At 42.1% G+C, this 22,396-nt stretch overlaps 1 protein-coding gene across 5 annotated transcripts; it reads left to right on the forward strand.

Moving 5' to 3' along the window:
- Window positions 1-1,317: 1,317 nt before the first annotated feature.
- LOC139550845 (WD repeat-containing protein 37-like) lies at window positions 1,318-20,417 on the forward strand. Of its 5 annotated transcripts, none has more exons than XM_071362051.1 (17): window positions 1,318-1,670; window positions 3,197-3,367; window positions 5,231-5,327; window positions 5,522-5,617; window positions 5,808-5,872; window positions 6,346-6,395; window positions 11,622-11,697; window positions 12,173-12,308; window positions 13,434-13,505; window positions 13,711-13,755; window positions 13,885-13,961; window positions 14,079-14,313; window positions 14,592-14,733; window positions 15,397-15,531; window positions 15,761-15,875; window positions 17,511-17,657; window positions 18,073-20,417. In XM_071362051.1, the coding sequence occupies exons 2-16, from the start codon at window positions 3,230-3,232 to the stop codon at window positions 17,640-17,642; spliced, it is 1,611 nt and encodes a 536-aa protein (XP_071218152.1). In that variant the 5' UTR covers window positions 1,318-1,670; window positions 3,197-3,229; the 3' UTR covers window positions 17,643-17,657; window positions 18,073-20,417. The 5 variants fall into 5 exon arrangements, with proteins under 5 accessions (XP_071218152.1, XP_071218148.1, XP_071218149.1 ...); XM_071362047.1 differs by having other exon boundaries at window positions 1,320-1,670; window positions 14,076-14,313; XM_071362048.1 differs by lacking the exons at window positions 6,346-6,395; window positions 11,622-11,697 and adding an exon at window positions 4,248-4,289 and having other exon boundaries at window positions 1,323-1,670; window positions 14,076-14,313.
- Window positions 20,418-22,396: the final 1,979 nt, after the last annotated feature.

The raw sequence follows: 22,396 nt of genomic DNA on the forward strand, positions 1-22,396 counted from the left end.
TCTGCGACCAACAGATGCATATCTGGATTCCCAGTTGTGAAATCCATAAAATTGACTGATTTCCTTATATGAACTGTGACTCAGTAAAATCTTTGAAGTGGTTGCCTTTATATTTTCCTACTACGTCACACAGTTCGGGCATGATCTGATTTATCTCCCAATTGACATCTGTCGATTAGTTGTTTAAAAACAGAAAAATAACCAACATTTCGGGTTAATCACTCAGCACAAATAAAAACAATATCTGCCTTCCCAATGAAAACTAGTTTCTGGACGATGCACCATGCTGCCTTGTTGTGACAACATAACCGAGCAGCGCAGATTACTGTTCTATTTGAGAAGGTTGCTCCTTCTTTCCCCCTTTCGCCAGATGATGTGACAGGACACTGCCCAGTTCAACCTGGGCCAGCGTAATATAACTACCACAATGGAGGTTCAAAATAAGCCCATAGAAACCCACTGTGCTTATTTTTGAGAAACTTTGACGAGAGTGAAACCTCTCGCGTTGCCTCTTCCTCTGCTAGAATGGAGAATGGCACCCGGAATTAGGCATAATTTCCTTTGGTGGCCTGGATGAAACAAGAAGGCCAGCAAAGATTTTGGATATACTGACAAGATACATGTCTCTGCCCTAACAGCGGGAGTCGTTGTCCACAAAGTGGTACAGCTGTCTTGCTGCCGCCTATGCTTTCTTTGAATTGGTGGATACATCTTATTATTGTGATCCATTTTTGAATATTCGATGAGGGTTGTTCAACTTCAACCTCCTGTATTCAATGGAGAGAGATGCTATGCTACTAACCTCATAACATGAGTATGCATAGCCATCTCGAGAAAACTCCCGATATAAAATGTATTTTCTTGAATTTGCCAGGATGTCACGTGGTCCTACGTGTATCAGTACACTCGTAACAATTTAAACATTACACAATTTATATTCGGTTAAATAAATCTCACGTAGCAAATAAGACACTCATTGCCTTCCTCACAAAAACTCCTTGCTTGTTGGGCGAAACAAGGCACCCTGCTGGAGGGAGACAGATTTTCCGCGTTTGTTGGGCCTCTCTCTTCGTCTTCCTGTCTGAGGCCAGTCAAACCAGTCAGCTTTCCACTAGATAGCATAGCCACAAAGTCAAAATATCGTAATAATTCATGAAAACAAAAAATTGCTTTTTAGTTTTAATGTAAGGTTAGGCATAAGGTTATCAGTATGGGTTAGGTTAAAATCACATTTTAAGAATATGAATTGTGGAAATAGGCATGGTCTATGAATTTGTGGCTGTGGTAACTAGACGACTGTCAAGCTGCTGGCTAGCTATCTGTTGGACAGAGACGGGAGAGGAAGCGAGACACCCCACTTGCTGTTTTGTGTTGTCTGTGTTTTGGTTTCGGTTTTGTTTCAATGGGGATCAGTGAACTAAGTAGGCCAGACGCCGTTGTATTGCATTGGCGTCTATGGGAGACACACCCAGTTAAGTTGACCGGAACTGAACGTTTGTTTTCAACGGTAAATGGCCTGGGTGATCTTAATTTATCCACCATCTTTGATGGGGAGAAGTCAACAAGGATCCCAGTAACGTTACTTTTCACTTAGAAAATGGCAAAATGGTCTGTCGCAGAATAAATTTCAGAGCAACTTGGAACAAATACCTGGATTTCTAGTATTGTATGTAAGTATGCTCACGTTTCTTTCCTAGCGAGTTAGCTAGCTAGTTACGTAAATTTAGCCAGTTTGTTAGCTATACATGCTCAGTGACTATCTACCTTAGCTAACGTTAGTTAGCTTCGTAATAGCTGACCTGGCACCTCCTTGCCTATTTGTGTGTATAGTTTGTGCAAAACAAGTAGCTAGCTTGTTAGTTCACATACCTCGTCCTGTCACTAAAGTAACATCAATACTTTTTTTGTCAGCTTTGGTAATTAGCATTGGTTAGCTAGCTAGATATGTTTGACAGCTTACATTTACATTTAAGTCATTTAGCAGACGCTCTTATCCAGAGCGACTTACAAATTGGTGCATTCACTTTATGATATCCAGTGGAACAACCACTTTACAATAGTGCATCTAACTCTTTTAAGGGGTGGGGGGGGGGGTTAGAAGGATTACTTTATCCTATCCTAGGTATTCCTTAAAGAGGTGGGGTTTCAGGTGTCTCCGGAAGGTGGTGATTGACTCCGCTGACCTGGCGTCGTGAGGGAGTTTGTTCCACCATTGGGGTGCCAGAGCAGCGAACAGTTTTGACTGGGCTGAGCGGGAACTGTACTTCCTCAGAGGTAGGGAGGCGAGCAGGCCAGAGGTGGATGAACGCAGTGCCCTTGTTTGGGTGTAGGGCCTGATCAGAGCCTGAAGGTACGGAGGTGCCGTTCCCCTCACAGCTCCGTAGGCAAGCACCATGGTCTTGTAGCGGATGCGAGCTTCAACTGGAAGCCAGTGGAGAGAGCGGAGGAGCGGGGTGACGTGAGAGAACTTGGGAAAGTTGAACACCAGACGGGCTGCGGCGTTCTGGATGAGTTGTAGGGGTTTAATGGCACAGGCAGGGAGCCCAGCCAACAGCGAGTCAGCTGTCGTCGTTAGCTAGCTAGTTTGGTTAGCTAGCCAACTAACTAACGTTAGGGATCAGGCAGGGTGGCTTGACAGTAATGGTGCCTACAACAGAAGTTGTTAGCTTGCAGTAATTAGTAGTTATGTATTGTTTCACATTCGTTGAACGTTTTCTTTGGTGACATCAGTCCTTCACACTCGTTCCAAGGGCAAAATGATACCAAGCTTGTCATGCTGACATCACATATCATATTAACATGAAGTTAATTTAGAATTTCAGATATTACTTCTGTTTTATGGTGACTGACATGCATGAATGTCAGACATACTCAAGATGTCCCTAAATTAATAACAATGCCTTGGTTCCCCTGGGAGCTGTTCAGATGTGAAGGAGAATGTGAGCAATACTGTCTGTCAGCGTGTTATTTGTGTACTTGAACACCTCCACCTACCACCGCCCAACATGGGGTCTTGTGTAGCTATACCAGAGAGGAGGAGGCGACAGAATATACAACAATATTTGTCCATACTGACTCAAAGACACTTACTATTTCTTAGTAAGTATGGCTCGGGCCTTGTGTAAAGACTTCAGGAATAGCTTCAGACTAATGTAGCTAATCATTTTAACCATGTACTCTGCTTCCTCCTTTACAGTTTCACATAGGAAAGTTGGGGGTCTGAGGAGAGATGCCTGTCGAAAGTGGAAGCAGTGCATCCTCCCGCCAGGCCAAGCAGAAGCGCAAGTCCCACAGCCTGTCCATCCGTCGGACCAACAGCACCGAGCAAGAGCGCACAGGTTTACAGAGGGAGATGTTGGAGGGACAGGTGTGGACGGGGCTGGGGAGAGCCTGAGAACAAGTGGAGCTTTTGTCCAGCTGAATGTTGTCACCATAACTAGAGAAATGTTTGCCTATCTGAACAATAGCCAGGATGATTGCATAAATGGTATAGAATGAGGCAATCCACAAATGTCTGTGGTTGTTTGTTAGGTTCTTACCTTGGGTGCACTTATGGCACTGTGGTTTGCACCGTTAGGCTCACTAGTTAAGTAGACCTAAGCCAATTACACTGTGATTCATCAGTTTAGAGAGCATGAGAATGTGAGGTGCTGTTCAGCCATTAGAACCGATGCATGCGCTTCTCTCCCAGTCCATTTGACACATGGACTCAAGCTAATCTAGTTCAACATCACTTAGTTAAATCAATCATGTGAGATAAAGTATATGGATGCAGTTAGAAGAACATAATATATTCAGTTGATGGTGAGGGAGTATTTGTAGTTATGGATTAGGCTACATGAGATGAAATAAATATACTTAGTAGACAGTTGTTGTAAACCAAGTAGTTAGTTAATTTAGTTATTGTTCATTCAATGATCTTAGTTCCTGTACTTGCATCACACTGTGTTAGCTAGGTTTTCTACGATACATTTTTTTTTTATACAAACATTAAGATAAATTCTGACTGGTAAATAAGGGGATGCCAATTGAACAGTTTACTGAGAAAGGGATCACTGTAGAATGCCACTTTTCTTTTTGAGTATGCCTCTTTCATACAGTATGTTTTCAGGTCTTCTCTGCTATAATGGTGGTAGCATGTGTTGTTACTTCAGAGCAACAATACACACTTACTCTTAAATTATTTGGGACATGGGGCAAAGAACTTAATCCAACTTTTTTGTTTTTACTCTGGCTACTTTGAGTAGTCTAAGTCTGCTGATAATCTGCATCACTATTTGAAACCTGAGGTAAGTTGGGTGTTTAGAAACACTGTCAGAATGTAGAGTACCTTCTCAATAGCATACTAAGTAGTTTAGTTGTAATGTTCTAGTGTTTTCTCTTCCTAGGTTCGTTCACACACAATGCATTTCCATTCCCCTTGCCAAATGTCTCAGCTCTATTAAATCCACAGGAAGCTTGATTCAACATGCCCTGTGCTCCTATCCAGAAAATCTGTTTCAGTATTGCAAATTTCTCTATGCTATACAGGTTCCATCAAATTCCCCCATGTACGATAGCCTACTCTTTAAACTACACCACCCCAGCCTGCTTTGCTGTTACTTTGTGCATTGTGGTGTACTGGTACTTATCCTTTCTCCAGCTGCATCATGACTTGTTACTGTTAGCCTATGAATGCAAAGAGCATCTCTACTGAACTCCTTAGAAAAAAAGCTGGACCTGCAAGCAAGGGTACAAAGGGCCTGTATGTGTTTGGCCCTGGACAGACTGTGCTCTTGTGGCACTAGGCCATTCAGCTCACATCAGTGCTCTGGTAGAATAAGCATTTCTATGTTAAAAGGAATGACTTGGGTAGATTTTTCCATCTGGTTTGTAACACAGAGAGTCGGGGACCATTTTGTCTCAACACTTATTGTCCTTATGTAGTGGTAACACAGTTGATATTTAGTTGGCGGTGTTAGCTTCCCTGTTTTCACCATTGAATGTTTGGTTATATTAATAGCCTCGTTTCCTAGTGGGTTACATTTCCCTTAGCACTAGTAAATTATTCATTTTTCAGTGTCCTAGCAGGAATATTATGCTAAATAGTTTGCTATTATTGCACTAGAACCAGGCCCACCCTTTTTGGGTTTGTGTTCTTGGTCTCATTATAAACCAAAGGGTGAATTATTCTGTTATCTCTTCCCTATTTTCCCCTAAAATCTTAATATTACAATTTATGCATATGCAGGATTCCAAACTACCATTGTCTCTGAGGAGCAATCTTTTGGACCTCTTTGGCCAGATTGAGAGGGAGTTTGAAAACCTCTACATTGAAAACATTGAGTGTAAGTACAGCACACACATTGGTGGATAACATTCCTATAGGTGAATGTGCATAGCCATCATTGGCGTGGATGTCACTTAATATGATTTCACCCCGTGTACAGCAGTAACCATATGTGAAAATGTTTTGATTGATATCTGCTTGATAATCCCATTGCTGTCAGTATCCCTCAATGTGATTTCTATTCATTTGCAGTGCGTAGAGAGATTGAAACCCTGAACGATCGTTTGACAGCTGAAGGACAAACCATCGACGGGGGAGACTTTACTAAGGGGGCACTTAAAGCGAAAGGTTTGAGACAGCAGAATTTTGTTTGACATGTTAGATAGTTTAGCATTATTTCTGTTCAACACGTTAATACTGCTGTGAAGGGACTTAATGCCAAATGGAGTAAATGACATAGACCCACAATATGTTGATTAGAGACTTCACTGGCTTCTTATTCTGTTCTCATAATGTGCTCTCTCCTCTTAACTCACAGCAAGTCATAGCACAAGTCAACTTTCTCAAAAACTGAAGACAACTTATAAGGCTTCTACAAGCAAGGTAAAATCTCTTATCTTTCTCTGACTTGCATGATGATATGTCATTTAAAAAATAATATTGTTGAGTAACTTACAACCTAGTTGTTTGCTATAATAATAATAATAATTTCAGCGAAGGGATGACTTAGAAGGGACACAGTCCACTGTTCCATAAAAAAAAAACACAATCTTATACCAAAATTGTATTCGTTTTTTAGGAAGTGTATCTAAGGGTATATTCATTAAAATACAGTTGGTTTCGGTTTGTACTAAATGTTAATTGAAAAAGAGATATGAAAGTGGTCGTATGGTCAGCGGTAAATCTATTTATATTTTTCACCTGTGCCATAGCGCTCACATTCTTTCCATGGCAAAGTAGGTGGTGGACCTCTTCCCACCTTCAATGTGGGGAACATTGTGGAGTTGTGGGGTGGAGACTCATGGGTAACAGGTTCTTCATTTCCCCCGTGTCCCCCCGCCATTATGCATGAGCAGCCCAGCCATGGGGCTGATGCACCATCTCCAAGGCACTTGGTGATTGAAATGTATGACTTGTTGTTTTATAGACTAATTTACAGTGAGACATATTAAAGACACTAATTGATATTTCTCACTAACAAAAGCTTTCTAAGCAATTTACCATACAAACTTTGTTTTTTTGTTTCTTCACTCACTAGAATGGAAGCACATTGGATTTCCAGGCTGTCACGCACTTAGGCTGACAAGATCTCTGTGAAATGCCTTGAGCTTCAATGTCTTAATGACAATGGTTTGAGTTGAAATGGCAGTTGTGGTCTTTCCTTTGTTTCACAGAGGGAGTCAGTGCAATGACAGATGACGTTATGCTCTTTCTATCTTTACATTTTCGTCATTTAGTAGGAAGAAAAAAAAACACCATATCACAGTTACTGCAAGTAGACTCTTCTTCGAAGTAGCTGCTATCATGGCAACAGTGTGGTGGTTTGTTAGGATGAGCTTGGTTTTACCTCATTGAACATCAACCCTTTGTGTGACTCTGACTGCAGCTAAAAAAGCAATCTTACCATAAAGAACTACCCGATTAACACACATTGCTAACAATAAGTTAGGATAATTCCTTGCTCTATTCAATGTATGCTTCTTTTCATACTTCCATTCGATGTTAACTTGATGATCTACGCTACCGTTCAAAAGTTTGGGGTCACTTAGAAATGTCCTTGTTTTTCAAAGAAAAGCACATTTTCTGTCCATTTAAAAATAACATGAAATTGATCAGAAAAAACGTGTAGACATTGTTAATGTTGTAAATGACTATTGTAGCTGGAAACGGCTGCTTTTTAGTGGAATATCTACATAGGCGTACGGAGGCCCATTATTAGCAACCATCACTCCTGTGTTCCAATGGCACGTTGTGTTAGCTAATCCAAGTTTATAATTTTAAAAGGCTAATTGATCGTTAGAAAACCCTTTTGCAATTATGTTAGCACAGCTGAAAACTGTTGTCCTGATTTAAAGAAGCAATTAAACTGGCCTTCTTTAGACTACTTGAGTATCTGGAGATTTGTGGGTTCGATTACAGGCTCAAAATGGCCAGAAACAAAGACTTTCTTCTGAAACTCGTCAGTCTATTCTTGTTCTGAGAAAGGAAGGCTATTTCATGCGAGAAACTGAAGATCTCATACAACGGTGTGTACTACTCCCTTCACAGAACAGCGCAAACTGGCTCTAACCAGAATAGAAAGAAGTCGGAGGCCCCGGTGCACAACTGAGCAAGAGGACAAGTAGTTTGAGAAACAGACGCCTTACAAGTCCTCAACTGGCAGCTTAAATAAATGGTACCCGCAAAACACACACAAAAAATGAAAAGATGCTGTAGTGCTTGACGCCATCTGTCAAGTATGGTGGAGGAAATGTGATTGTCTGGGGGTGCTTTGGTGGTGGTCAAGTGGGAGATTTGTGCAGGGTAAAAGGGATCTTGAAGAAGGAAGGCACCATTTTGCAACGCCATGCCATACACTGTGGACGGAGCTTAATTGGAGCCAATTTCCTCCTACAACAGGACAATCACCCAAACCACAGCTCCAAACTATGAAAGAACTATTTAGTGAAGAAGCAGTCAGCTGGGTATTCTGTCTATAATGGAGTGGCCAGCACAGTCACCGGATCTCAACCCTATTGCTGTTGTGGGAGCAGCTTGACCGTATGGTACGAATTAAGTGCCAATCCAACTTGTGGGATGTGCTTCAGGAAGCATGGGGTGGAATCTCTTCAGATTACCTCAACAAATTGACAACTAGAATGCCAAAGGGCTGTAATTGCTGCAAATGGAGGATTCTTTGACAAAAGCAAAGTTTGAAGGACACAATTATTATTTAAATTAATAATCATTATTTATAACCTTGTCAATGTCTTGACTATATTTCCTATTCATTTTGCAACTCATTTCATGTATGTTTTCATGGAAAACAAGGACATTTCTAAGTGACCACAAACTTGAAAGGTAGTGTATATAATTTTCAGAAATGGCACTTGAAGACTTCAAGCAAACACTAATCCTTTCTTGAAATGCTGATGTTCACTGATGTAAAACGAGCAACAATTTGATATGCACATTGCAGACCATGCACTGTCAGAATAGGCTATATCCCATAAACTGCTGGGTGCATTAGATATTTAACCAGCTTTGTGTTATCTAACACACTTCCTATTGGTTAAATGTAGCATGTTACACCAGTTAGGGTTGCACATTTTGGGGAATATTCAGAGGTGGAAACTTTCCGTGGGAATTAATGGAAATATATGCAAATTAATATTAATACCATTTAAATGTAGATTTTTGTATTGAATATATTTACTATATCACATGGAGACAAACATAAACCTTTTACCTTATCATAAGTAGACGTAATTGGAAATGATTAAATCCTTCCAATATAAATAAAGAAAACAATTTAGTTACATATAACTTGAATTAAATTAGTTAACTCTTCACATGGGATGATTTCACTGAAAAACAAAAGGGAATATTGAATGATCCCCAATGATCCATCGCATCTCCCAAAACGTTTTCAACATACGTAAAATGATAGTCGAGAAACTAAAGCTTTAGTTGTCTTCCTCTCAGGCTTCCATGTCTTCTGCCTGGACCTCCTCAATGTCCACCTCTTGAACATCAGACTCTGAGGCCTCATCTTCACTGTCACTTTCCAACCTTGTTGAGGATGGCTCGTTGTCAGGCTCAAAAAGCCTCAAATTTGTATTGGTCAGCCTGTTGCGTGCTTTGGTGTGTCTTCCCAAACAAGGACCAGTTGCGCTCTGAGGTGGGATTTGGAGGATAATGGAGGCAACGGGAAAGAGCCTCAGATCCATAAAGTCCCTTCCACCAGGTGGCTGATGAGATATGTTGGCACGACTGCTATATTGCATCTCCATCCCAAAGCCCTTGCTTGGAAGTGTACTTCGCCAGACTGCCAAGAACCTTGCCCTCATCCAGGCCAAGGCGGTGAGACACGGTTGTGATGACACCATAGGCCTTGTTGATCTCTGCACCAGACAGCATACTTGGGGTCTAACAAGTACGCCGTGGCGTGTATGGGCTTCAGGCAGAAGTCTTCACGCTTTTTGATGTATTTCAGAACTGCAGTTTCCTCTGCTTGGCGCAACAGTGAAGTGGGCAGGGCAGTACAGATTGCTTCTCTTACATCTGTAAGCAGAGTCTGAACATCAGACAGGGTGGCATTGTCTCCCTCAATCCGTGCAATGGCAATTGCTATAGGTTTCAGGCTGCTTATCGCTCTCTCCCAAAATACATCATTTAGCAGGATCCTCTTGATGGGGCTGTCCATATCGGCAGACTGTGATATGGCCATTTCTTGGAGAGACTCCTTCCCCTTCAGGAGACTGTCAAACATGATGACAAAACCACCCCAACGGGTGTTGCTGGGCAGCTTCAATGTGGTGCTCTTATTCTTCTCACTTTGCTTGGTGAGGTAGATTGCTGCTATAATTTCATGACCTTTCACATACCTAACCATTTCCTTGTGTCTCTTGTAGAGTGTATCCATTGTTTTCAGTGCCATGATGTCCTTGAGGAGCAGATTCAATGCATGAGCACAGCCAATGGGTGTGATGTGAGGGTAGGACTCCTCCACTTTAGACCAAGCAGCCTTCATGTTCGCAGTGTTGTCTGTCACCTGTGCAAATACCTTCTGTGGTCAAAGGTTATTGATGACTGCCTTCAGCTCATCTGCAATGTAGATACCGGTGTGTCTGTTGTCCCTTGTGTCTGTGCTCTTGTAGAATACTGGTTGAGGGGTGGAGATGATGTAGTTAATTATTCCTTGCCCACGAACATTCGACCACTCATCAGCGATGATTGCAATACAGTCTGCTTTCTCTATGATTTGTTTGACCTTCACTTGAACTCTGCATCCAGCAAATGAGTAGAAAAAGCATGTCTGGTTGGAGCGGTGTATGCTGGGCGACGAGCATTCAGAAATCTCTTCCAATACACATTGCCTGTGTGCATCAGAGGTGAACCAGTTGCATACATGGCTCGATCAAGACATTCATCAACATATATAAAATATTTTCGCCCCACCTTGGCTCAGACAGTGTAGTAATGTGGGCTCAATAGCATCTCATTAGTGTGCAAGATCTTGAGAATCAGCTGTACATGTGATGGAAGAATGCACTGTGCCTGCAGAGGGTTGCAATTCCATTGAATTGGGGATAGTTTAACCAAAATATGCCAGAAGACGTAGAATTGCCTTATTTGTATACCACAAAAAAGGTTCACTGTTATAAGCATTTAAAAAAAAATATTTAAGCAAATTTCCCCAAATTCCAGGGCTTAACTTCCCATGAAAAATGTCTGGAACACTTCCGACCCTTTGCAACCCTAATGCCAGTGTTCTATTTAAACTAGTTCTGTAACCCTTAACAGCTGTTTAACAGTATAAACGGCAGTGCCATCTCTCTTGTGGCCATCATTCACTACTTCCTGTTGATAGCTCTTCATTTATCTTATACCACAGTCTATGCACACTTTAAACTTAATGTAGCTCTTTGTCTTTCATAGGACACTGTATTAAATCAGACCTGGTAACATTTAGAAAACCATTCAATTCTATCTATGTCATTCCTGAATTTTTTTCTGAAATGATTTGATAGTAATTATTTTATTGCGCCATTGCATGCATCTCGCACCACAGCCTCAGGCTGTGTCCCAGATAGTTCTGGTAAAAAGAAGTGCATTATATAGGGTGCCATTTGAGAGACACCCTCAGATACTGTATCTGCAGATGTTTTATCTGTGCTGCCCAGAGAGATCCAGAGCTGCTGCTGTTATGTGTGGATAGGCTGCTGCTGCAGGCCTGCTCTGTGCTTACAACCAACCAACCCCTGGCTCAGCAATCACTGAAAATAAACTGCAACTCATCAAAGTTGTGGATAGCATTTTAGTCGTCCATGATGTTATTATGCTAACTAGGCCTATATGTCTACTATAAGTTTATGCATAGTGTTGATTTTTTTTCCACTCTAATTTCCATATTTTTCTGAAGTATGATTTTGTATTTGGTTGCAATATTCTGGTTTTCCCAAAAATCCGGTAGTAGGATTTTGGAATTACTGCTTATTCCCTCCTGATTCTGGGAATCTTCCAACTGGAATTTTTGGAAAACCTGTGAATTTGAAAATGTACTGTAATTCTGCAACCCTATTTTTGAATGTTGTTGAATTATTTTGGTGAGATATCTGACCTGCTTATTTGTCCCCTCTTGCTTTTACAGTGGGAACTTATTTAGTGGTTTGTTTCAAACACCTGCCCCTCCCAGAAGTCCAACTTGTTTTATCTCCATTTTAGATGTAAACATGAATACTGACTGATGATAATCATTTGACTATTATTATTTAAAGTATTTTTGTTTTATTTAACCTTTATATAGGTTCATATTCTTTATCCCCTCTTTCTTTCACAGCTTTGCATTTAAAATCAGTTTTGATTAATGCAGCATAATAATTGTTGTCCAACATGATACTAAGGTGATGTGAATAAATAAATAATGATGACGGTTGTGTTCCAAATGGCACCCTTTTCCCTATTTAGTGCACTACTTTTTTACCACGGAATAGGGTGCCATATGGGATGCAGTGTAAAACAACCCAAGCTTCTTAGCCATTGCAGAGGTATCATGCTGACTGTCTGGAGCCCTAATGACCCTATGACCCCCACCCACCCTCCCAGTGCTGCTGTCCCTCCCTGCTTCCGTTATGCTTCCTCCTCTTCATTCAATCAGCTGTGTGTAAACCAAATCTCTTGTCTCTGCTGCCTGCCCCTCAGATCGTCTCCAGTTTTAAAGCCACCACGTCCAGAGCCGTGTGCCAGCTGGTCAAGGAGTATGTAGGCCACAGGGATGGTATATGGGACCTGAGTGTCACCAGGACACAGCCCATGGTGCTGGGCACAGCATCAGCAGGTAGACAACTACAGTGCATTCCAATGCCCTCCTGATAGGGTTGCAAAATTCTAGTAACTTTCCCCAAATGTCCTGGTTTTCCAGAAATCCCAGTTGTAGGATTCCTGGAATTGGGAGGTAATAAGTAGGAAATCTAGAATCCTCCCACCAGGACTTCTGAAAAACCTGGATATTTTGAGAGGTTACCGTAATTTTGCAACCATAGCTACAGAACATCCTAACAGGAGTCATGTCCATGGGGGGCACAGGGGAATGCGCCCCCTCAGATTTGGCCTGTTTAAAAAATATATATATATTTTTTTTCTGTAGTATACTACTAGCCACCTACCAATTGTATGAAGTTGTCTTTAGCTAGCCAGCTAGATAGGTTCCCAACCTCATAACTAGCTACCAAGCCTTTTCAGGCTGTCAATCAAGTTAGAGTAGCTTGTCTAACTGTCTTAGCTGGCATGCCTGCTGGCAAGGTTGGTCAACTTTTAGAAAAGAAAGCAATTACTAAATTTACTGAAGTAAAGATAATGATTATGGCTCTAGATTGCAGGAAAAATCTTTTTCAGGTGTTTGAAAAATGTAAAACTCCAACTTTTGAACCACCCCCCAGCCATCCATGCGTACTTTGTGCCCCCTCAGATTTCCCCTCAGATTTTTGGGGTGCATGACTCCCCTGCATCCCAATGTCTTGACTACTGGCCTTATTTTCCTCCTGGCCCAAGACAAACAATCCTGTTAGTGAGTCACATTTTAAACTGGTCATTTGTAATGTTCAGCCTGATGGCTCTTTAAAATGCACTGCAGACTTTGGTTTGATATTCAATTAATTTAACTGTCAACAGGTGCGTGTTAAGGTTGTGATAAAGCAATCATAAGGTCTGGTAATTAGGGATTGCTTTCAGACCGGAGTGCTTATTGTGCTAAGAGGGGGCAAATGTAATTTGGCAATGATTACAGTATGAACTGAATGACTCATGAGTTAAATCCCGAATGGCACGATATTCCCTATTTCGTGCACTTTGTAGGTGTAGGGAATAGGCTGCCATTTTGGACGTAAACAATGATTACAGTGATGTATGAAGGGGGTGTGGCCTGAAAGCTGAATGTGTGTACACCAAATGTCTCTCCATACAGATCACAGTGCTATGCTATGGAGCATCGAGACTGGAAAATGCCTACTGAAGTATCTAGGTCATGCAGGATCAGGTAAAATGTTCTCCTCTTTCTGATCCATGCAATGTGTATGAAGGAATGTATTCGTCCTAAATTATTCATATTGTGCGTCCTAAATGGCACTGTGGGGCCCTGGTTAAAAGTATTGCATTGTGTCGGGAATAGGGTGCTTTTTGGGACAGGCCCAAAGTGTTATTGTGGAGGCTATTCATCAAAAACATTGTTGGTCTCTTTCCAGTTAACTCTATCAAGTTCCATCCCACGGAACAGATGGCTCTTACAGGTAAGGATCTCTTGCTGAATGGCCACAATTGTCTGAAAAACACGTTGGAGTCCCATGTATCTTCAGATGTCTATTGGTTTGGGGTGTTGTGAGGTGTTTTTGAGGCCTCTATCTCTGCTCTGTCCACAGCGTCTGGTGACCAGACAGCCCATATCTGGAGGTACACGGTGCAGCTGCCCACCCCACAGCCTGTAGCCGACATCAGTGTAAGCTTCTCAAAACCATGTATCTTATAACCCACTGCATCTACAGATGTCTAGGTCCTATATGCTGGTGTGTTTGTGTGTGCGCATGTGTGATGTCTGTCTCTGTTTTCACAGCAGACGCCCTGTGACGACGACATAGACTTCTCAGATAAGGACGAGGCTGACGGGGACGGTGACGGCCCTAACGAGTGTCCCTCCATCCGCGTCTCTTCCACTACCCTCAGGAGCCACCAGGGGGTGGTCATTGCTGCAGACTGGCTGGTGGGGGGCAAGCAGGTGGTCACAGCCTCTTGGGACCGGGCTGCCAACCTGTACGATGTGGAGACCTCTGAGCTCGTCCACTCACTCACTGGTACGTCCATTTCCCCCACTCCACTTTTCGTACGTTACAACATCAACATAGAGGAATAACACCACATGAAGGAGGAACACACACAGTAAAAACTAAACAGAAAAACCGTAATGTATTGTTTCTGTGTATGTAGAGTGGGCATTGCATTGGTTGTTATGTGTCATAAGGGCTGTTTTGGATTACGTTGCCAATGAATTATGAGGGTTATGTAACTGTTCTAGACTCTGTCCTATTCCAAGTGACTCTGGCTTACCTCTGAGCTGTGTCTGTGTCCACAGGCCACGACCAGGAGCTGACCCACTGCTGCACCCACCCCACCCAACGTCTGGTGGTCACCTCGTCCAGAGACACCACCTTCCGTCTGTGGGACTTCAGAGACCCCTCCATCCACTCTGTCAATGTGTTCCAGGGACACACTGAGTGAGTCTCTCTCTCACACACACACACACACACACACACACACACACACACACACACACACACACACACACACACACACACACACACACACACACTTTCCATCTGTGTGACTTCAGTGATCCCCTCCATCCACTTCATCCAGGGACACACAGTCAGTAGCACCCCTACAAAATTCATGCAGAAAGCATATCGCCACCCGTAATGTGGCATTAATTATCCATCAATTAGCATTAATAAGCTGTGTGTCCATTCAGATTACAGGTGCTAGATTTGGTCTGCCCACAGTAGCGGGTGAGGGCACAGCTAATCAGCCAATAGCATCCAGAACAAATGATACTGTGGTACATGAGTCAGTCAAGAGAATGAAGGGGCTGGTGACCTTCAGGCCTCGTCATTTTCCCACCCAGACATCATGTGTGTTGTAAATATCTAGGTATTTATTTGACTGCAAATGTACAGTCCTGCTAATAAGGCCTTGGTCCCTAGAATGCTACTTGTTATGCTTCCTGAAAAGGAACAACATCAGTGTTTCGCTGGTTCATAAAACTCTTTTTACAGCAACAGTTGTCAACAAAGTGCTTTACAGTAACCTGGCCTAAACCCCAAACCGCAAGAAAAGCGGGTTAATGACTAACTCTTTTCCACCATGTTGTATGTGTCCAGCACGGTGACGTCAGCAGTGTTCACTGTGGGGGACAACGTGGTGTCTGGGAGTGACGACCGCACCGTCAAGGTCTGGGACCTCAAGAACATGAGGTCACCCATAGCTACCATCCGCACAGACTCTGCCGTCAATAGGTGAGAGGGCACTGTAGCACACAATTTATTCTGGAAACCTCTTATTAAGTAGAGTATGTGTGTGATTTGGAAAAAGAAATAGCTGGGATTAGAAGATACATTAAAAAGGGGTGACTTTTTACAGGATAAGCGTGTCGTACTAATAGAAGATTGATTTTAAGAGGGATGTTAAGAATCAATGTTGTGTTAGGAAATGTAATTCATTGATTATATGTTTAACCCCTCACAGGATAAGTGTGTCAGTGAACCAAAGAATCATTGCTCTTCCTCACGACAATCGTCAAGTCCGGCTGTTTGACATGTCAGGAGTGCGGCTGGCTCGACTCCCACGCAGCAACAGACAGGTAACCAGCACCAATCAGTGGGGCTAACACTGGACAGTAATCACAACCTATTTCCATATTACCTCTCATGACTAGGCTGTTCAACCAGTACCAGTCATGACTAGGCTGCTCAACCAGTACCAGTCATGACTAGGCTGCTCAACCAGTACCAGTCATGACTAGGCTGCTCAACCAGTACCAGTCATGACTAGGCTGCTCAACCAGTACCAGTCATGACTAGGCTGCTCAACCAGTACCAGACATGACTAGGCTGCTCAACCAGTACCAGACATGACTAGGCTGCTCAACCAGTACCAGACATGACTAGGCTGCTCAACCAGTACCAGACATGACTAGGCTGCTCAACCAGTACCAGACATGACTAGGCTGCTCAACCAGTACCAGACATGACTAGGCTGCTCAACCAGTACCAGACATGACTAGGCTGCTCAACCAGTACCAGTCATGACTAGGCTGTTCAACCAGTACCAGTCATGACTAGGCTGTTCAACCAGTACCAGTCATGACTAGGCTGTTCAACCAGTACCAGTCATGACTAGGCTGTTCAACCAGTACCAGTCATGACTAGGCTGTTCAACCAGTACCAGTCATGACTAGGCTGTTCAACCAGTACCAGTCATGACTAGGCTGTTCAACCAGTACCAGTCATGACTAGGCTGTTCAACCAGTACCAGTCATGACTAGGCTGCTCAACCAGTACCAGACATGACTAGGCTGCTCAACCAGTACCAGACATGACTAGGCTGCTCAACCAGTACCAGACATGACTAGGCTGCTCAACCAGTGCGATATGGACTGCCACTTCTGTCTTACCCTTAGCCCTGATGGGTTTTCCAAAGGATATGTATTTTAGTTTTTATTGTGTTTACTATTTTCTTGTGCGTAGTGTATTTATATGAATTGTGTCAAATAATTCAGCATCGGCTGCCATTGATACTTTCTAATGTCGAATTTGAAATAAACCATTCTATATATAGACTGAGTGTACAAAACAATAGGAACACCTTTCTAATATTGAGTTGCACCCCTTTTTGCCTTCAGAACAGCCTCAATTTGTCGGGGCATGGACTCTACAAGGTGTCAAGTGTTCCACAGGGATGCTGGCCCATGTTGACTCCAATGCTTCCCACAGTTGTGTCAAGTCGGCTGGATGTCCATTGGGTGGTGGACCATTCTTAATACACACGGGAAACTGTTGAGCGTGAAAAAGCCAGCAGCGTTGTAGTTCTTGACACACACAAACCGATGTGTCTGGCACCTACTACCATACCCTGTTCAAAGGCATTTCAGTCTTTTGTGTTGGCCATTCACCCTCCATGTCTCAAATTATCAAGGCTTAAAAATCCTTCTTTAACTAGTTGCCTCCCCTTCATCTACACTGATTTGAAGTGGATTTAACAAGTGGCATCAATAAGGGATCATAGCTTTCATCTGGTCAGTCTATGTCATGGAAAGAGCATGTGTCCTTAATGTTTTGTATTCTGTGTATATAATCAGTCAGGTTAGGTAGTGGTACTAATGTTACTGTTGCTTCACAGAGTTGTGTTCCTTGTTGTCTATGACCTTTGTTTCTTGTGATGGTTTTTCAATGAAAAGTGTGTTTATATAAATGAAATGTATTGTTATTATTCACAGGGCCACCGGCGCATGGTGTGCTGCTCAGCCTGGTGTGAGGAGAACTCTTCCTGTAACCTGTTCAGCTGTGGCTTCGACCGGCAGGCCATCGGATGGAACATCAACATACCCGCGCTGCTGCAGGAGAAGTGAGCCCAGCCAGGACAGGTTAGTTTTCCCTCATTTACTTTTATCCTATGTTTTCTTTTGGTTTCCTCTTTCAGGGACGGTTTTCCGGGCACAGATTAAGCCTTGTCCTAGACTCAATGGAGAATCTCCATAGAAATAGCTTTATAGTCCCAGACTAGGCTAAATCTGTTTCCGGGAAACCACTCCCTAGTGTTATTCGCAACTATTCCTTATCATTTTTGGACATTACAAGTCTTTATTTTTTTCTATAAATATCTGAAAGGGGAGGGGCTTTAGAAGCCTATTTTAGTTATTTTTTTACCCTTCACTGCACATGTACTTTTGTCTTTTAATTCTCTGTAACTAAGTCGCTGTACATAAAAGCGTCTGCTAAATTACCTAAATGTCTTTTTTTTTTTTTTTGTCTTTTCCTTGTGTGCAAATTTAAAAACAGGTCCAGAGTCACCTCTGAGCCACCTGCCTGGCCCATCTGCTAATTGAGCCCATCTTAAGAGCTGATCCCTGGTCAGTCACATACCCTGACCCTCAGGCAGGGAGGGGAGAAGATTGATCGAGGACCCCCCCTCCCGACCACTCTCTCTTTGTGTCAATTCCTATATTCTTTTGACACTCCAAATGTGGGCACAGTCTGGTCTACATGGTCTGAATATACATACCATAATACATACATGTGTGACAGTGTGTGTGGTGGATTTCAATCTTGCCCATGTACAGAAAATGTGAAGGACTACTCTCTGCTTTGTTGTTGGGCTTATTTTGATCCGTTTATTCATCAAATGATTAATCAAATTGCTGCTGAAGATAAATAGCACAGTGTCGAACAGGAGGTATGGGGGGGGGGGGGGTAAATGTAGTGTGGCTAATTTTCAGTTCAGAACAAGTCTGTCCCACGTAGATGGTGTAGCCTTAGAATATGATGATGTTGATGATCAGCATTTCATGGAGACTTGTGTTCTGAAATGCCACACATCTGCTTTCTACCTATCTAACCTGCTCAGATGTACAGCAGGCCAAGCTATATAGCTGTCATTTTGGCAGAGCCACACCTTGAAGAAGTCTACAGGTCCAGGACAGTCTACTGCTGATTAACTGAGCTCTGCTTCGTACAATACAATGAGGCTACAGTACAGTGAGTTCTTGTGGCTCTGTCATGCACCTTTTAAAACCAATAGCTGTTACAGTTTATTTTGTTGTGTAACACTTTTTAGGCAAAATCCCATTGCAGCTTTTGTACAGGATGTTAAGAAGCCCACTCCGACACATTATGTTGTACCATTGGAATAACCTGTGTAAACAATCCATGTTTTGGGGGTGGAGGTTGATCGTCTTCACCATTTCAATAGGCACTTCATTTGTGTGTAATATTCATAACTGAGTCTTAGAAAGTAAGCCGTTCTGAAATTGCTGTTTAGCTGTAGAGTTTACCGTTAGCTGTAGAGTTTACCGTTAGCTGTAGAGTTTACCGTTAGCTGTAGAGTTTACCGTTAGCTGTAGAGTTTACCGTTAGCTGTAGAGTTTACCGTTAGCTGTAGAGTTTACCGTTAGCTGTAGAGTTTACGAGCAATATTAATTGGTCAAGTTTATCTTCAAATATTTTAGCAGTGCCATTAGTCAGTATTGAAAACCTGTTACAGGGATACATAGACCAGTCCTGTTTGTTTCCACATGGTACTTTCGTAAGTGGAATCTCATTAATAGCATTCAAATGCAATAGCTGTAACATGCTTGTGTGGTCAGTGATCATGGCATTAATGTCTGCTTCCAAAACAACAAACTGCATAGAAAACTAAAAGAAGAGATTGTTGTGATGTGTTTGGGGGGGATAGTATGATGTCACAAAGTACCGGTGTCTGTTTTTGTTTTTAGATGAAGAGAGTTGATGTTGGCCTCTAAAACATTTGGAGCGTAATTGTCTGCAGGAATCACTTGGCAGGCAGCACAGTTGACTAAATTCCTGCTCTTCCCCAGACAAATGTTAAAAAATGATCTATGTAGCTCAGTACATGAGACAAGACAGTTTTATTTCAGTAGTAAAGGCTTCTGTAGAGACTTTTAGATATACTTTGTGTTTTGCCAATATATAACAAAATGATGCTCATTAATATTGATACAGCCACATTGAACATCTTATATCCCATATTGAATAGTTATCGTGACATGTCTAAAAAAGCCATGAAGCCAAGTGTAGAAGAAGCCCACGGTTTTAAGTGAGCATAACTTTCCTTTCACAATAAATCTCACATCTGGTGCAAATTAAATGTAATATATTCCAATATATTCAAAGTGGCCCATTTGGCTTAATGGTGTCTTACTGCTGCATATTCTATTAACCTTTTTAATGTTATGAGGTGCTATTTTCATTTCTACTAGTTCTTCATCCTGTGCAGTTGGATCTCTTAGGTTTCATTGACTGAAGTATTGTTGCTTTAATCTATAGGGGTTTGCATAAATCTCAAATACTGATTTAGTTGTAATTCTCACGTATCATTTACATCCGGGATGTCTTAGAGGGCGACGGCTAGCCTGCTCCCAGATCTGTTTGTGCTCGAGCCAACTCCATTGGTCTTTATCAAGCCAAACAACATGACAGCGGGTGGATTCCATTATGCTGAGCCGTGGGGTACCGGTCCATTGCCCATGACGTGAAAGGGAAAAAGCGGTGGGGGAGGAGCACCCTTCCCAAATCAAACAGTAATCTGCGCCACTTGGTCATGTCAGCATCTCTTTTCTATAAAATGTTAGAATTTTCAGACTAGTTTTCATTGGAAAGGCTGATTTTTTTTAAAAAGCGTTTATCAAAAGCAGTCACTTTTTGCATTTGAAAACAGAATCCAACTCATCACTCCACGTGCTTAGTTACGTCACTTTTGTTCCGAGCCGACTTCGCCTTGGGCTTTGAACGCGGCATCTGGCTCCAAAACGAATGCAATCAACTTTCACCCGGTGCAAAACACGCCTACCAGAGCCAGATGAATCAAATCCCCTCAATGAGTGACAAGGAGTTGGCATGATGGCACAAACAGACTGGCACTCAAGCAAGCTACTGCATATTTTGTTGTGCAGTCCTATGCATGACTACCACATGATGTAGTACAAGATGCATTTATTCAGTGATTATAGTAGGCTGTTAAATGGGTTGGTAAAATAAGAGGTGCCTCTTGGACCGAAGCCGTCCAGGATTGTCATCATCACTGATTGAAGTGAAACAGATTTGTTTGAATGGCAAAAATATCAAACGTGTGGCCTCACTGGCCTGTGAATGTGTCATTTTAAAATGGTTTTCCAGTATTTTCTTATTTGCAGACAGTCTATCTACAGAACTGGATTTGATTGCACCTGAACTCAAGCCACATCCCAGATCTGTTTGTGTTCTTGCCAACTCCACTGCTCGTTTGGCATTTGTTACAATGAGTTTGCATGATGGCACACAGACTGGCACTCCGGCTACCTGAACTCCTTAATCACACATTCGGAGCCACCATGTTTAGCTAATTGACCATGTTTATCATCAACTTTAATAGTTTTGTTATTATTTGATTATTTACATTTCAGTCTCATGGTTTTCTCCCTCATAATGTAAATCTGGTCCTGTGTTCCTGCTCTTTTGTATACTGTTGATAATTGGATATGGAGAAGGGTGAGCCGGTCAAGGATCGATTCAGACAAGGTGGTAAATTGTATGACAAGTGACAGTTTTATTTAAGAGTAAAGATATCTGGTACAAGCGTGCACGGACTTATTCATTTAGCTCATATGGAACTTGCAGAAATAAGCCCAGATAACAGAGTGCATTAGACATTTTATACAGTACAGAAAGTAGGTTGAGTCTGGAAGTTCTGGTCCTCTGGTTGGTTCTGATGAGTTGGGCGAGGTCTCCTTCAGGCTAGTATCACTGTCCCATTGGCTCTGAGTAGAGTTCTTTGTCTTCAGAAATGTTCAGCTAAAACAGGAGATTAGGTGTGTGCGTAGATGTTCCTATTTTGACATTTCTGTGTGTCTCTGTAAAATGTTCAGACTGAAGAGGAGATTTTGTGTGTGCGTAGATGTTCCTGTCTTATCAGTGTTTATGAAAGGTTTGCGTCAGCCCTCTGTCCTTGGGTATGTGTGTGTCTCAGTATCTCGTGAAATGCAGTACCAAGCACCCTTTTCTTTATCAGTGTTTATGAAAGGTCTGTGTCAGCCATCTGTCTCTGGGTGTGTGTGGGTCTCAGTATCTGCTTATGAGTTTGTGAGAAACCCTGTTTGGAAAGAAGTTAGTTATAACAATGTAATAGCAAATATGCTTGTGTTATAATAAATGATATTTATTACAATACCAAAGGGCACCCTATTCCCTTTACAGTGCACTACTTTTGACATGAGCCCTATGGGGCCTGGTCAGAAATAGTGCACTACGAAAGAAGTAATGTGCCATTTGGGACGTATCCCTCATTACATCACAAATTTAGCAACAAAAATCAACTGTGCAATAGCTTTAGTAAAAATGTGTTTTTTTTTACCTAGCTAATGATATTGTAAGAGTGCCACTGGTACATAAATCTCAACATTAAACAGTTTTTGCTGACAGCGGTGTTGTGAGAGAGCTATGTATAAGGTACAACAGCTTGTGAAATAAAATGTTGTGCCGTTTTATTCCCTCAGATTGTATGCTCTTTGTGTCGTAGTTCAGCCTTGCTTTGTCAGTTGCTAAATTACCATTACATCGCTTCAGTAGTATGAGGATAGTATTTAATTAATTGTTCAGTCTGTTACCACAC

Source organism: Salvelinus alpinus, chromosome 23 (assembly GCF_045679555.1).
Source record: "Salvelinus alpinus chromosome 23, SLU_Salpinus.1, whole genome shotgun sequence".
NCBI classification, from domain to species: Eukaryota; Metazoa; Chordata; class Actinopteri; order Salmoniformes; family Salmonidae; genus Salvelinus; species Salvelinus alpinus.

Excerpts from the sequence above, each read along its gene's own strand:
- LOC139550845 (XM_071362047.1), top strand. The coding sequence starts at position 3,230 with ATGCCTGTCGAAAGTGGAAGCAGTGCATCCTCCCGCCAGGCCAAGCAG. Across the intron at positions 3,368-5,230 it reads GGGAGATGTTGGAGGGACAG|GATTCCAAACTACCATTGTC; the intron begins GTGTGGACGGGG and ends ATGCATATGCAG. Across the intron at positions 11,698-12,172 it reads GTTTTATCTCCATTTTAGAT|ATCGTCTCCAGTTTTAAAGC; the intron begins GTAAACATGAAT and ends CCTGCCCCTCAG.